Genomic DNA, 15,626 nt, shown 5'->3' on the forward strand with positions numbered 1-15,626 from the left:
GAGATAACAGATGTCAGGAACTGATAAGCAGTCAATTATGTAGGGAGGAGTGAGGGGGGCTTAAGGGTAGCTAAGACTGATGATGAGGTCAACCTTGGGGCTCAGAAGGAAAGAGTGCTGTGACCAGTGAGTCCCAGGATGGACTGGAGATGGGGTAGTAAGATGGTATTTATTGTGTAGATAGTTAACTCTGGGAGGGATGTTTCTGAACAACAGTATAGCAGGAAAACTACAGGTTCTTGAGTTCGGAGATAGCTAGCTAGATAGATAGAAAGACACATCTTTGAAGCTGTATTCTCATGATCTCATATGTAATTCATAAACTCTTAGAGGATTGATGACATAATGAAAGAAAAGACCAAGCACTTGGCAGTCTTGCCCTATAAAGGCTACATTTCTCACCCTTGTTTCTTCTTGTTAGACTGAAAATTCTTTGAGAACAAAAACTGTGTCTTGGCCATCCCCTTATTCTTAGCACTTAAGAAAATGTAGCTTAATACCTGTTTTGGCAGGGCAGGAGGGGGGTCATTGTTTGGATACAGAATCAGCGTTAAGTGATTCATGGTGGGGGCAGCTGTATAAAAGAGAGAAAATTTCCAGCTGTAAGATGAAAGCATAAATCTTTACCCTGCTTCTCTGTGTTTTCCATCACATCACATTGCTTCTCCATAAGACTACATTGGAAAACATCCTTTGGCCATCAGCCGAAACATTTCCTAGTACCAGTACATCTCCTTTGAGATATTAAAGAAGACGTTTGGTAGGAGAATTGTTCTAGTCCCGGGCATCAGTTTTATCATTTTTATAATGTTGGTTATACACTGATGTTACTGTGTGATAAAGTTTGTTCTGAAGAGTATAAAATGGATTTTCCTCCTTGTCTCTTATCACCTGCTGAGGCATTTGGATTGACCTTGCAGGCAATGGAGCATTCCTACAAGGATTATGGACAGGGCCAGATGGGGTCTGACTTGCTTGTAAGAAAGAACTGAGATAGGAACACCGTGGAGACCTGGAGGAAGGAGACCGGCAGGCAGTAACGCAAGTATAGAAACCTCTTCCCACTCTGCGGTAAGGGGATGAGGTGTCAGGAAGGGTGCAAAGTTGGAGAAAGATTTCAGAGATACTCAAGAGGAAATGAGTGCCATAAGGAAAACGAGCATTGTTATAATCCTGTTTTAGGGAAAAGAAGAGGAAAATAATCTATTGAGTTTGGGACATTCAGGAGAGCTTTCTGATTAAAAAGGATGTTTAATTTAAAGCTGGTATTTAGGAGTTCTGGTTGTGGCTCAGTGGGTTAAGAACCTGACTAGTATCCATAAGGATGCGGGTTCTACCTCTGGCCTCGCTCAGTGGGTTGAGGATCCAGTGTTGCTGCAAGCTATGGTGTAGGTCACAGATATGGCTTGGATCCTGCATTGCTGTGGCTGTGGCTATGGCTGTGGCACAAGCTGGCAGCTGCAGCTCTGACTGCACCCCACCCCTAGCACGGGATCTTCCATATGCCTATGCTGTGGGTGAAGCCCTAAATGAAAAATAAATAAAATAATAAAATAGCTGGTATTTAGAAGAATGGGTCTGTTTTATTTTTGGAGGGGGAAGGTTGGTTGTTGTTTTTTCTTCCAAGATGCTCCGTTAGGCTTTTTTGTTTTGTTCGTTTTCTGTGTATGCATATGTGTATGTGTGTGTTCTCCCATGAATGTCTTGACTTGGGGGACAGAATTGCCTAGGATATGTTAGCACTTAGCTCTGGGAAAATTACCAGTCCCAGAAAAAAACACTAACAAGTTTTCCCAACTAGCAGTAGTTAGGCGTGTCATTTTTACATATAAATATCAGATTGTAAACTAGATATTGCTGAAGAAAATCTTTTTGCCCTGAAGAAAAAGAGCACGGACTGTGACCTTGAACATCCTTATTTTCTCCCCTGACTGTATTAGATAATCATGAACTCCTTCGAGGGGCCCTCACTTATGAATTGAACTAATTACTTCAGTCTCATAGAAGATTTAATTATATAATTCATATAAAGCAGTCAAGGTCCTAGCATATAATGCTTGTCCCTAAAACCTCACTCACCATTGCTAATTAATACTATTTCTCAGAGGTAGAAGTCTATTTACTTATAAAAAGTTTTTATAGAAATTGTTATTTTGTACTTAGCATTTATAGTATATACATTTTTGGGAAACTATAGTACTATCTTAATAATATATTATTACAATATCCTTATAAATATATGGTCTGCACCAAATACTAATGTGTTAATCCAATAATTGAGGTTCTTAAATGATATATGACACTTAATATTCCCCAGAATTATTGCTGAATCTAACACATGGCCTTGACAGTCTTTTTTAAAACGGCAAAGCTGAAAAAGTCAGGGTTTTAAAAACTCTACAAGTTAATGAAATAGCAAAAAAGGTGGAGACTAATGAAAAGATATCAAATTAATATAAAAAGGCACAATTTATTAATACAAAGGACATAAAACAGATAACACACAGTCATTTAAGCTGGAAAAATGTAGACATAAACTTTCAAATCAGATTAATAGTTGTATCAAATTTGGGGGAAACACAAAGATGTAGTTATTCTATACTTTGGTAAAACCGAACAGAAGTGGAAAACGTGAAAATTTTATCTTCGATTGGACTAAAATGACAATTTTTTTTTGTCTTTTTGTCTTTTTTGTTGTTGTTGCTATAAAATGACAATTTTGACATAAGTATCCACATAGAAGAAGACAACTGGATTTTGATTTTTGGTAAGCAAATTAAAAACAAAGATAAAAACAAAGATATACTATTTTTTTTGTCCTGTTACGTATGTTAATAAAAGCTCGAAGTCTGTATACAAATAGTTTATATTAACATCTTCTTATATGCGATTTCTTGTCAAAATACATCCTGCTCTAACCACAGAACTTAAAAGAAAACAAATTCACTTTCCTAAGATCTTTAATGTTTCTTAGACTATACTTTTATCTTTGTTCCTAGCATAGCTCTGGAAAAGCAGTTTGAATGCAAAGCCCCTTGACAAAATATCTGCCTTTTAAAAGATGTTCATTTAATATACAAGAAAAGGAAGGCCTCTGGGGAAAGAGGATAAAGGAGTTAGGATTTCTAACTCCTAGGCTGAAAAACAGGATATCAGAAAGCCATTTAGTTCCCTTTACACTGCTGATTAAAGCCTTCATTTTAACCTTCATTATAAATCAAGTGCATTCATCACTAAGCCGTTTTTAAACAATTAATATTAACCTTCTTCAATCTTATCCCCGGTCCCCCTGAAAGGCAATAGTTGAATTCTATTTATTCAGTGTAATGAATCAGTATTTCATTTAAAATAGAACCATCTAAGCCCATCTCTATTTATGTGAGATAGAAACGTCACTCTCATCTATATACATAACGCTATGTCACAGAGAAAACACGGTTGTAAAATAATTGTCTTCAAACAATGTCATTTTGAAGTAACTGATAAAAGGAAAAAAATGTGTGACCCTTTTTAGAAAACAAATTACTGTATCTTCTAGAACGATCAATGTGTGTAATACCTCATTCGGCTGAAATCACTTATGGAATCATAAAGAGCTGATGAAGAGTTCCTGTAATTAATGTCAGGCAGTCAAGAACAGCAAATCAGTGTTTCTTTGGGTTCCATTTTTAGAAAATAGTAGACCTTTTTCTCATCAGCGTGGCTTTCTAGGCAGTTCAAAGAGAGACGCACACAACTATACATACTGACTTCTGGAGTACACACTCGGGGACTTCTTTTCCATGTGATAGCTCCTTTGGGTTGTTCGATGGGAAGGTATGGAGTATCTGTAGCTATGGCTCCTCTCACTGCAACAAAAAATACAGCAGAACAGGGCCCCTGCAGCAATCAACACGAGCGCTGCCGTCCAGCCTATGTAAAGGGCTTCTCCGAGCTCCCGCTTTTGGGCAATGTCCACTATTGGGTTGTAGAAATCTCTGATGATGGAATTGGCCACCCAGCTCACGGGGATGAGCACCACGAAGCCCGTGAGGACGAAGAGCACTCCAGCCGTCAGCAGGATGTAGCTCTTCACTTTCTCGTCGTCGCCCGTGCATCTGGTGCACTTCATGCCGAGGATGGCCGTCATGAATGCCAGGAAGGACAGCACGGAGGCAGTGCACATCAGTCCTCTAGACGCCTGTAGGTCCGGAGAGAGAGCCAGCAGGGAATCGTAGATCTTGCACTGCATTCGGATGTTGGCATGCCTCATGCAGTTCATCCACAGTCCTTCCCAGAGGTTTTCAAAAACCACAATGTTGCTTCCAATGAAGGCGGACACCCTCCACTGAGGCATGACGGTGACAGCCACTGTGCCCACCATTCCAACACCACCAAGCACCAGTCCGGCGATCTGCAGGGCATTGCTGGCCATTCTGCCCTTGGATGGAGTTAATCCCAGAGGACTCCAGAGCTGGCAGGGCTTCTCTGAAGCAAGGTTCTCGGAGCTCCGGAGGAGAAGAGTTTTCCTGCAGTGCTGAACTCAGAGCTCAGCAGTTTTTCAAATGAGAGCTGTTTTGCTACTTCTAACTAGATTAAATCCAGTGTCGGCTGCCTGAGGTGCCCCCTACTGACTAGGAGAGATAAACTTACCAATCAGGCGGGGCAACTTTCTCAGCCAATAGGAGGGGGATGGTAACTTGGGTGTGTTTAAGCCCACAAGAGATACTTGGAACGCTGGACCTGCACGTAAACATTCTTTGTGCTTCTCAGTTGTCCAAGAAGACAGCCTTTTGTTTACCTGGAGGCATGGATTATGAATGCTTGCACAATCATCAAGAAATGCACCAGTCCCTTGAGATGGGAAAGTTGCACCTTACCCTGGCAAGTCTGAAACTCTTAGCAAGAGCTGCGGTGACCAAGGTACAAAATAAAAATCTCTGCCTAAGAAATTTGTTCGGACTGTCAAAATGCCAAAGTGAAAGGGGAGTAGGGGATTGATAGATTGCTCATACCTGAGAAACCACATTCTTGGGGACACATAGGATCCAAGTGCTTGATTTAATTTGTCTGCAACTTCAAAGCAAACTCAACTGGGGTGAAATCAGGGAACAGATCATGTCAAAGGACAGAAATCAGGCTAAATATACATTATTGGCCTCTGTGGCACTGAAAACATTTTTGTTTTGTTTTTTTCTTGAGCTAGGAAGACTACTTACTGGTATTTTCCTGACAATCTTGATTGAATCAAACTATATTAGGTATCAACTAAACTTCTTTAATATAATGGTTGTAGGCAGAGATGGAAACTCCTAAATGTAATACATTTTGAACTGTCTCTTCTCAAAATAATGGTGCTGACTGCTGTGGTGCTAAAATAAACATACATATTGATTTGGGAAACTTCCACTAGCAATTTTATTCTAGAAAGCACCTTGAATGCACTGGCCTGTCTTTCCAAATTTCAAACTTGAATTTCCTTTCTTTTTTGCATGATAAAAATGATCCTTTCTTTACAATTTTACTTCTTCTCTGCTTCCTTGTACTACCTTAAATCTGAGTGTGAAGAAAATAATTCCAGCTCACTTATTGAACCTTGAAAATTTAATGGTCCAAATAAATCTAAGTGGTTTATAGAGATTAAAAAAAACAGTACTTTTAAGGAGGGAAAGAGGAAAATGCCAAAGTAAACTGTCTTCTAAAAAAAAAAAAAAAAAAGGGAAAAATCTAGCAGACCAGGTTGTTGTTATTTTATTAGACTGGACATGTTGAAATTAAGAAAAAAATTAAAAATTGATATTTACATAGTTTTCCTCATTTGTTGGCCTCATTTAAAGACGAATCTACAGCACAGCATATCCCTTATGCTGACAAAATATGTAGCATTTTCTCCTTCAAGATTGGACCAGTTAAGGGGAAATAGGTAAACTTGGAGAACTAACCTGCAATCCATAAAAAGAGAGTTGAAATCAAAACAGCAGATTTTGTTTTGTTTTCTTTTTTTTTTAAGGGCCACACCGCGGCATATGGAGGTTCCCAGGCTAGGGGTTGAATTGGAGCTGTAGCTGCTGGCCTACACCACAGTCACAGCAATGCCAGATCCGAGCCACCTCTTCCATCTACACCACAGCTCACAGCAATGCCAGCTCCTTCACCCACTGAGCGAGGGCCAGGGATGGAAACTGCAACCTCATGGTTCCTAGTTGGATTCGGTTCTGCTGCACCACGACGGGAACCCTAATTTTTTTTTCCTTGAGTTGCCAACCTGGGAAAGGGGATGACTTGAGCTTGAAAATGAATAAGGAATGACATGATTGGTTGAGATAATGACAAACTAAAAAAAAATATATATATATAATATGTATATATCTGTCAATATATACACACCCATGCTCACATATCTATATATATTTTATTTGTAGGGAAGTGAATCAAAATTTCTTTCTGAAGTTCATGTGTGACATATTTTGGGGGAGCCCTGCTTGAGCAGTGCAGACTATCCACAGAAAAACAGGAAACCTTGAGATGGAAATAAGTAAATATTTGAGAGCCTTGACTTTCATAGGAGCTGCCTCCCAGGTGTGTAGCCATGTACCTATGGGTTTCGAGTACCAGCAAAGCTCTCTTCTCCGAAGCATTAAGCTTTACTAGGACCTTATTTCACACAAAATATTTTCCCCGCTTTAAAAAGATTAGTACTTTACTCCTGAAAGTTTCTGTGGCCAAAAGATTAGAATCAGAATGAGAAACCGACCTTGGGTTCACATTAGAATAATTACAGAGCTAGCTGCCTTAGGAGAAACTAGCCCAGGGCGCCTAGGCAGGTTTCTGATCACACAGCTATCTGGTTCAACCCATGATAAGCTGAAATAACTGTGCCCTAAAGGTCAGAAGAAATGAGAAAGACACGGAAAGATGGTAATGCCAAGTTTGCTAAGGACAGAGAGCCCTAAATTCAGAGACTAAAAAAAGTCAAGTTCATTGTTTACCTACTTTTCTATAATAACTGTGTCCCCAAGATGATTAATTTGCCCACAAAATTCAGATAGAAGTGATGCTTTGAGAATTAGCAGATTAATAATAATTTTACAGTTCTTTAATTCAGAAGTACAGAGCAACCTACACAGATTATTTTATCATTTGTATTTCCATTTCTATGGAAGAGCCAAAATATTACCAAAAACCCCCAAAAAGAAAAGTATGGTTCTTGTTGATCTGTTGTGACACCTTACTCTCTGGAGATCTCCATTTTGTCTACATTATAAGAAGCATGAGTCAAGTTTAGCAATTACATTTACTAAATTAAATAAATTTAGTCCTGACAACTGCGTAACACATGCAAATGATTCCTCCTTATAAATGATAACACACAATGTCACTGTCAGACTGCCCTTGTTTTCGTCGTCCTTAATGTTACAGAAATTAATCAGTCCTTAACTAACGACTCTTTAGTCTGGTGTTCCTATCTATTTTCATCACTACTTGGAATAATCTTTGTTTCTGCCAATTAAGCAGTCACCAGTTTCTACTGTCTTCTGGGTTTGTTTTTGTACTCATTTTCCTCTGATGCATTGGGGTTTTTTGTGTATGCATTTAAAATTATTTTTCCCTGTTAATTAACTGTACTTGGCTGACCATCTTGTCCTGAGAAAACAAGCTCTTGTATCAATAGGTCTCTTTGTTTCTCCCTCCCAAAATAAATCTTGTGTATTGCCACATGTTCCTGAACTAGCATCCTATTTGTCCTTTGTGATGTTCTCAGAGTTCTTCTGTCTCCATTAACAGACACATTCTCTGTCTCTCTAAGGCTTATACTGGCTCTGCCTAAAAATGAGCTCCTTCCTGTGTAATAATTGCTGTGTCTCAGCTCAGGCTGCTTTAACGAAACACAATGGATGGGGTGGCTTAAACAACAGAAATGAATTTTTCATAGTTCTGGAGATCGGGAAGTCTGAGATCAGGGGACCAGATGGTGGTGTTCTGGTGAGAGCCCACTTGGTAGTTTGCAGATGGCTGTCTTCTTGCTATGTCCTCACAGGGCAGAGAGTGGGAGAGTTCAATTCTCTTTCTCGGTGTTCCCGTCTTGGTGCAGTGGCTAACAAATCCGACTAGGAACCATGAGGTTGCGGGTTCGATCCCTGGCCTTGCTTAGTGGGTTAAGAATCTGGCGTTGCCGTGAGCTGTGGTGTAGGTCGCAGACGCAGCTCGGATCCCGAGTTGTTGTGACTCTGGTGTAGGCCAGCGGCTACAGCTCCGATTAGACCCCCAGCCTGGGAACCTCCATAAGCCATGGGAGCGGCCCAAAAATTCTCTTTCTCTTAGAAGGATGATAAACCCATGATGAGGGCTCTATTCTCATGACCTCATCTGCATCTAATTACCTCCTGAAGGTCCCACCTCTAAATACCATCTGGGTACTAACAAAGCCAAGCAATTAAGTTCACATCATTCTGAAGGGCCTTTTCTTATTGCACAAGGTGAATAATGATTATTGAAATGTTGTACTCTTTTTTCAACTATTTTTTTTTTTTTTTTTTTTAGGGCCACCCCTGCAGCCTACGGAGGTTCCCAGGCTCGGAGTTGAATTGGAGCTGTAGTGTCTGGCCTATACCACGGCCACAGCAATGTGGGATCCAAGCCACATCTGCAAGCTACAACACAGCTCAAGGGCAATGCCGGATTCTTAACCCATTGAGCGAGGCCAGGGATCGAACCTGTGTCCTCATGGATACTTATCAGATTCGTTTGCACTGAGCCACGACAGGAACTCCTCAACATGGTATGTAGAGGGGTCAGGGACTAAAGCCACAGCAGTAACCTGAGCTATAGCAGTGACACTGCTGCTGGATCCTTAACTGCTATGCCGCCAGGTAACTTCCTTTCTTCTACTTTTCATTGCATTTTTAAAAATTAAAATCTGAGTTATGGTAAATTCTCACATATTTTGGGAGCTAGGCTTTATTGTGTGTAGTGTATGTGATAATCCCGCTAATGAACAGGAAATCCAGGGAAATCTCTTATGTTAATTAAGCTATATACCGTGGGAATTTTTCTATATTAATAAGTAAAGTCTATTGATATGATCGACATGAATCATCCTACTTCTAATGGTTTGGGCAATTTTTCTTTTCTTTTTTTTTTTTTAAAGGAGCTGGAAATTTACTAGTAAGAATAGCGTATTAAATGGTCCCTATGTCACAGGTTCATTTCATGCATTACACTTTATATTTAAAATATGCCTGTAAAGTAAAGGTTATTACTTTACTTTTATAACAGAATAAATTAAAACTCCATAGAGATTGTGCCTTTTCTAAGGCCATACAGGTTTTGCTTGTTGTATCCACGGAAACAGAAAAATTCCATGTTCTTTCCTGTATCATCTCCTATCTCCCAAGGGAAACTAGAAAGGGAATCTCTTATATGAACCCGCTTGATCCAAATTAATGAAAAAACAAAATTTGTTCAACGTATTTTTTTCCTTGTAGGATATTATTGAAAACTATTTCCATGACCAAGCTCTGTGATTTTTTTTTTTTTTTGTCAAATACCTGATTCACTGATATTTGAAATACATATATTGTCTTTTGTCTTTTTAGGGCTGCACCTGCAGCATATGGAGGTTCCCAGGCGAAGGGTCAAATCGGAGCTGTAACTGCTGGCCTACACCACAGCCGCAGCAACACGGAATCTGAGCCGCGTCTGTGACCTTTACCACAGATCACGGCAATGCCAGATCTTGGACACGCTCAGCAAGGCCAGGGATCGAACCCACATCCTCATGGATACCAGTCAGGTTCTTTAACCACTGAGCCATGACGGGAACTCCTGAAATATATTTCTTTATGTACTCTCTTCAGAGAAGTTTATTCTGGGGAAATTACAGAACAACGATTTTGTTCTTTTTAAATGTTTTTTAGGATTTTTATTTTTTCCATTATAGTTGATTTACAGTGTTCTGTCAATTTCTCTGTACAGCAAAGTGACCCAGTCATACATATATATATATATGTATACATTCTTATATTATCCTCCATCTGTTCCATCACAAGTGACTAGATACAGTTCCCTGTGCTATACAGCAGGATCTCATTGCTTATCCACTCCAAATGCAATAGTTTGCATCCATTAACCCCAAACTTCCAGTCCATCCCACTCCCTCCCCCTCCCCCATGGCAACCACAAGTCTATTCTCCAAGTCCATGAGTTTCTTTTCTGTGGAAAGATTCCTTATTTAGAGTTTCAGAGTCCCCCCCCCTCGGAAGTCATTATGGGGCACTTCTTTCTTAGCCATCTTTCATTCTCATCTCCACCTTGATAGTTTCTTAACTACAGACTAGCGCATGGTCCTTAATGATCCAAGCAACACTGAACATGAATTTGGCTGAAATGAGAATTAAAGAATTTCAGTGCAATGAAGTGAGTTGCTTCATGTGTCAGTGCCCTCCACTTACGTCAAAAACAGGAAAACTTGCCTTTGTGTTTTACAGGACTTATCCGTGATCAACAGAGGTGTAATATAATAGTTCTTTTTATTAGTCCACTAGAATTGTTCTTCTCAGTGACTCCCTAACAACTTTTCCGTCTTCAGTTTCTAAGTGGTGTAAGACTGTGTTCCACATGGTTATTTTTGGAATTGCTTGAAAAACAATTTTTTAAAATCTTTTCATTTCATATCATAATTCTTTTTACTGAAATGTAAAGAATGATGTACACCTTTGAATGAGGGGAGCAAAGGGTCCCTGACAGAATTTAGACACAAAATCATCATCTCCCTTAAGAAAGGGTTTGAATTTCAGGTGAAGACGTTACTGAGGACCAGAAAAGGTAACATCCAGGAATGAATAGAGCCGTAAAAGAGCATTTCTCCCAATTTTATTTTAAATCCACAGCTATTCACATCAAGTTTAAGTCAGGTTAATTACAAAAAGAGAGAGAAAAGAAAAAGCATGTAATATAATATCTTCAATATGATTACATATACTTCATATAGTTTAAGAAATATTACATAATACTATTATGCTAATCATAAGAACTATTCAATAAATATTCAGTTATGTTAACAATTCAGGTTATTAAATGATATATTAATTAATTATATGATTTGAACCTCCCAACCACCTTATTAGAACAGTACTAGTTTTACTAAGGGAACCCAGACTTATGAAGTTTATTTTCTTCCTTTTTTTTCATTTATGATTTTTATTTTTTCCATTATAGTTGATTTACCATGTCTGTCAATTTCTACTGTACAGCAAAGTGATAAATATGTATATATATATTTTTTTTCTCACATTATCCTCCATCATGTTCCTTCATGACTGGATATAGTCCCCTGTGCTATACAGCAGGATATCATTGCTTATCTACTCCAAATTCAACAGTTTGCATTTATTAAACCCAGACTCCCAGTCCATCCCACTCCCTCCCCCTTGGCAACCACAAGTCTTTCTCCAAGTCCATGAGTTTCTTTTCTGTGGAAACATTCATTTGTGCCCTATATTAGATTCCAGATACAAGTGATATCAATGGTTATTTGGCTTTCTCTTTCTGACTTACTTCACTTAGTATGAGAGTCTCTAGTTCCATCCATGTTTCTGCAAATGACGTTATTTTGTTTTTTAATGGCTGAGTAGTATTCCATTATGTATATATACCACGTCTTCTTAATCCATTCATCTGTTGACGGACATTTAGGTTTTTTCCAAATCTTAGCTATTGTGAATAATGCTGCAATGAACATACAGGTGCATGTATATTTTTCAAGGAAAATTTTGTCTGGATATATGCCCAAGAGTGGGATTGCTGGGTCATATGGTAGATCTATGTATAGTTTTCTAAGGTACCTTCCTACTGTTTTCCATAGAGGTTGTACCAATTTACATTCTCACCAAGAGTGTGGGAGGCTTCCCTTTTCTCCACAGGCTCTCCAGCATTTGTTATTTGTTGACTTGTTAATGATGGCCATTCTGACAGGTTTGAGGCTGTACCTCAGTAGTTCTGACGTTTAAATTAATGGCCCACCCAAAGTCCCGCAACTACCTGGTAGAAAGGCCATTGTAGGAACTCAGCCTGTCAGACACCCAAGGTCATGCTCTTGACCCATTTATGTCATTACAGACCTGGCTCTAAATCTGATGCATTGCTCATATCGCTTTGTAGTTTCATCTCTTGCTGTTCTCTGGAATAATGCTCTGCACATTGTGAGTTTTCAATAACATTTGGAGCAGGATAGAGAGAATAAGTTGTCTCCATTACCTACAGCAAAAACCATTGCTCAATGTAAGAATCATAAGATGAAACCTTATGAGTGAAAAAGTCACACACCTGGAAAGCAAACACACACACACACACACACACACACACGCACACACGTCCTTATAAACAGAGCGAATAGAGGACTATAAGAAATGACTTTCTCTTGTAAAGTTGGAGTTAACAGGACAGGGAAATGTAATTAACCAGGCAAATAGAGCTAAGCCATGTTACTGATTAATTTACAAAACAATTAACTTTCCACTTAAAATTCAAATTAAGATTCTCTCTGCCTTAGGCAACCAGTGTTTGCGAATTTTAATAGGTTAGACATTAAGTGCCTTACTTAAAACCAACTTCAGACCACACTGGGTAAGAATATTATTGGAATAAGCAGTGCATGGCATTCTTGGTTTCTATTTACTAAGAAAAAGACAGGAGATATTGCAATATATTCCAACATACTGGACTTCCTAATACGTTTTCAGTGAGAATATGAGGAAAATTAGAAGCATCACAAATCCTATCTCATTTTATAGAGAGTTTGTAATTTTTTGCTAAATATATATATATATGTATATGTATTTTTGTCTTTTTTGCCTTTCTAGGGCCACTTCCTGCGGCATATGGAGGTTCCCAGGCTAGGGGTCTTATTGGAGCTGTAGCCTCTGGGCTACGCCAGAGCCATAGCAATGCGGGATCCGAGCTGCGTCTGCAACCTACACCACAGCTCACGGCAATGCCGGATCCTTAACCCACTGAGCAAGGCCAGGGATCGAACCCGCAACCTCATGGTTCCTAGTCGGATTCGTTAACCACTGTGCCATGACGGGAACTCCCGAAATATTTTCAAATGATGACATAAAATATCTTCTAACCAGACAAGTATGCTATGTAAAGGGCACCCTGATAGACTCAGAAGATCAAGAAATAAGTCATAGATTCTGCATTTTATGATTTTGTGTACGCCAAGCACTGAGGGAGCCGTGGGAAAAATAACTGCTTTGTCAATTAGCTTTTTCATAATAATCCAAGTCTTTAAAAACAATAGCAATAATAATAATAATGTCTGCTCACAATTATGCAGCTTAAAAAATGCCAGATTTGTCTGATCCAGAATGATAAAGAAAAGCTCATCCCCTAGACAAAAATTAGGCATATGTCCTTGCAAATAGTTGCAAGAGCACTACCAAATACTGCTTTTTAGGACCTTTTGATAGGCAGCTGTGTGTCTTCTTATTCTTATCATATTATTGCAACACTGCCTACTCTGATCACTTCGAGAACTGGAGCCTTTCACTGCTCTTTTATGCACAGTGTTCACCCAGAACTCAGATCATAAAAGCCTGGATAATTTGGTGCTGAATTGAGTCAGAGTCAGGAGTTTGGTGTCGATCTGGTCAGTAGGTCTTGCTTTGCTCATGGTAAGACACACTACCAATGATCTGAACCATTCTTTTGACTTTGAAAGACATATAATTTAATTGCTAGAAGCAGGTGAGGGGAACAGCCTATCTTCACTCCATGAAAAAGCAGCTCCAAGGCACTAGGGGCTTTTCAATGAGAACAAACAACCCATGAAAATCACCTCCAAGACACTGTAAACATTCAACAGAGGCAAGTCAGCTGACCCCTTAGTTACACAACTTTTCCGGCTCACTCCCTCTGCTATTCCCTTTTTTTTTTTAACCTTCATTTTTTTTTCTTTTTTTATGATTTTTATTTTTCCCATTATATTTACTGTGTTCTGCCAATTTCTACTGTACAGCAAAATGACCCCATCATACATATATACATACATTCTTTTTCTCACATTTTCCTCCATCATGTTCCACCCCAAGTGACTGGATATAGTTCCCCGTGCTGTACAGCACGATCTCATTGCTCATCCACTCCAAATCTTCTTTGTCTTTCCTTCTCTCTGAACCTTGCTCATGAGATCTTCTTTAGGATTCCTGCTCTGTGGATCCATATGTGACTATTGAACTGGCTTCTGGAAGTCTCTCTCAGGCATAGTTTTAGCTAGCCCTCTGGCCTCACACTTCCCAACATTCTTTTTCCTTTGTAACTAAGCTGGTTGGTCCTGCTCTGCCAGGCTTCCTTCCAGGTCAAGAGCTTGGAACAGGGAAGGGTGTCTTTGTACACAGGAGCAGGATGGACAACCAGACCCAAAGTAGGTCTAAGTGATCCTCTGGACCTCATTCTATAGATGAGGGTCTGAAAGAGCCATGAAGACAGAGCCATCTCTGTTCTACCTATCCTTGTAGCAGAATATGACATAGTGCCCAGTGCATAGAAAACACTCTATATTTATTTGACGTCACACAGATAGTACTGAAAGATCAGTGCCCCAGCCCTTGATGTCTCCTTGGTGACTTTGGGCAACTAGGACACTGGCATCAAGGAAAATACCTATTCGCATGTATGTATGTATTTTGTATTGTTTATTTTCCCCAACAGAATGTAAACACTCTGGGCAAAGTGACTTTGTCTTGTCCACCGATCTTATCTCCAACTGCCAGACATTCCCTGGTTCATAGTAAGAGTTCAGGAAATATTTGGGAGATAGACGAATACATAAAGGAATAGTGTAATTTAAGAAAAAAACTCCAGGCACATGGCATTTTGTTAATCCCTTCCACATAAATTATATCACTTTGTCAGAATTTTTTGGGTCAATACCTAAGCAGAGAAGAATCTAAAATACCACTCAGCTTTAGCTCTGTTGGCTCCTCACTACGCATTTAGCCACACCCTCTGAAAGGTGAAAATAATGTCCCAAATGGGTCCACGTATTTTACTTCAGCTTTTGTCCAATTTCTTTCTTTCTTTTTTTTTTTTTTGCTTTCGGTCTTCTTAGGGCTGCACTTGCAACATATGGAAGTTCCCAGGCTAGGGAATGAGTTGGAAGCTGCAGCTGCCGGTCTATACCACAGCTCACAGCAACACCAGCTCCCAGATCTGAGCTGCATCTTTGACCTACACCACAGCTCACAGCAATGCTTGCTCTTTAGCCCATTGAGCCTGACCAGAGATTGAACATGTGTCCTCATGGATGCCAGTTGGGTTCATTTACCGCTGAGCCACACTGGGAACTCCCTCAAATTTCTTAGGTATTCTCAGCAAAAATACTTCCACTTACTTATTCGTTCTACCTCCCTTTTCACTTCTCAATACACAAATCCCCATTCCCCCCCCCTTGCTATAATTAATCAAACACTCTTCCAGTTACCTGGGCAGATATTGGGAGACTGGGAGTCTAGGTTACCATTTTGTAAATATACAATTTTATATTTTTTGTTAAATATATAATTTTAATTCACTAGGGAAAAGTCAGTTTTAATTATTAATCTCTAGATATACTAATAAAAGTAGAAAAATATATATAGAATCAA

General features: G+C 39.3%; 2 protein-coding genes across 2 annotated transcripts in view; one reads left to right on the top strand and one right to left on the bottom strand.

Moving 5' to 3' along the window:
* Positions 1–3,695: 3,695 nt before the first annotated feature.
* CLDN8 (claudin 8) lies at positions 3,696–4,472 on the bottom strand. The gene is given in 1 exon segment (NM_001161646.1): positions 3,696–4,472. A coding segment is annotated over 1 exon segment (678 nt). The 5' UTR covers positions 4,415–4,472; the 3' UTR covers positions 3,696–3,736.
* The window catches only part of LOC146397856 (uncharacterized), a 60,845-nt gene continuing 49,164 nt past the window's right edge, over positions 3,946–15,626 (top strand). Inside the window, exon 1 of the mRNA XM_084989759.1 lies at positions 3,946–4,902. Within this exon, the coding sequence (XP_084845885.1) occupies positions 4,672–4,902 (231 nt within the window). The 5' untranslated portion in view covers positions 3,946–4,671. The remainder of the gene's footprint in view (positions 4,903–15,626) is intronic.

The sequence above is a fragment of the Sus scrofa genome, chromosome 13 (genome assembly GCF_054392235.1).
Source record: "Sus scrofa isolate SSC_HxYL_T2T_F1_AM1 chromosome 13, Sscrofa_HxYL_maternal_Yorkshire_Landrace_v2.0, whole genome shotgun sequence".
NCBI classification, from domain to species: Eukaryota; Metazoa; Chordata; class Mammalia; order Artiodactyla; family Suidae; genus Sus; species Sus scrofa.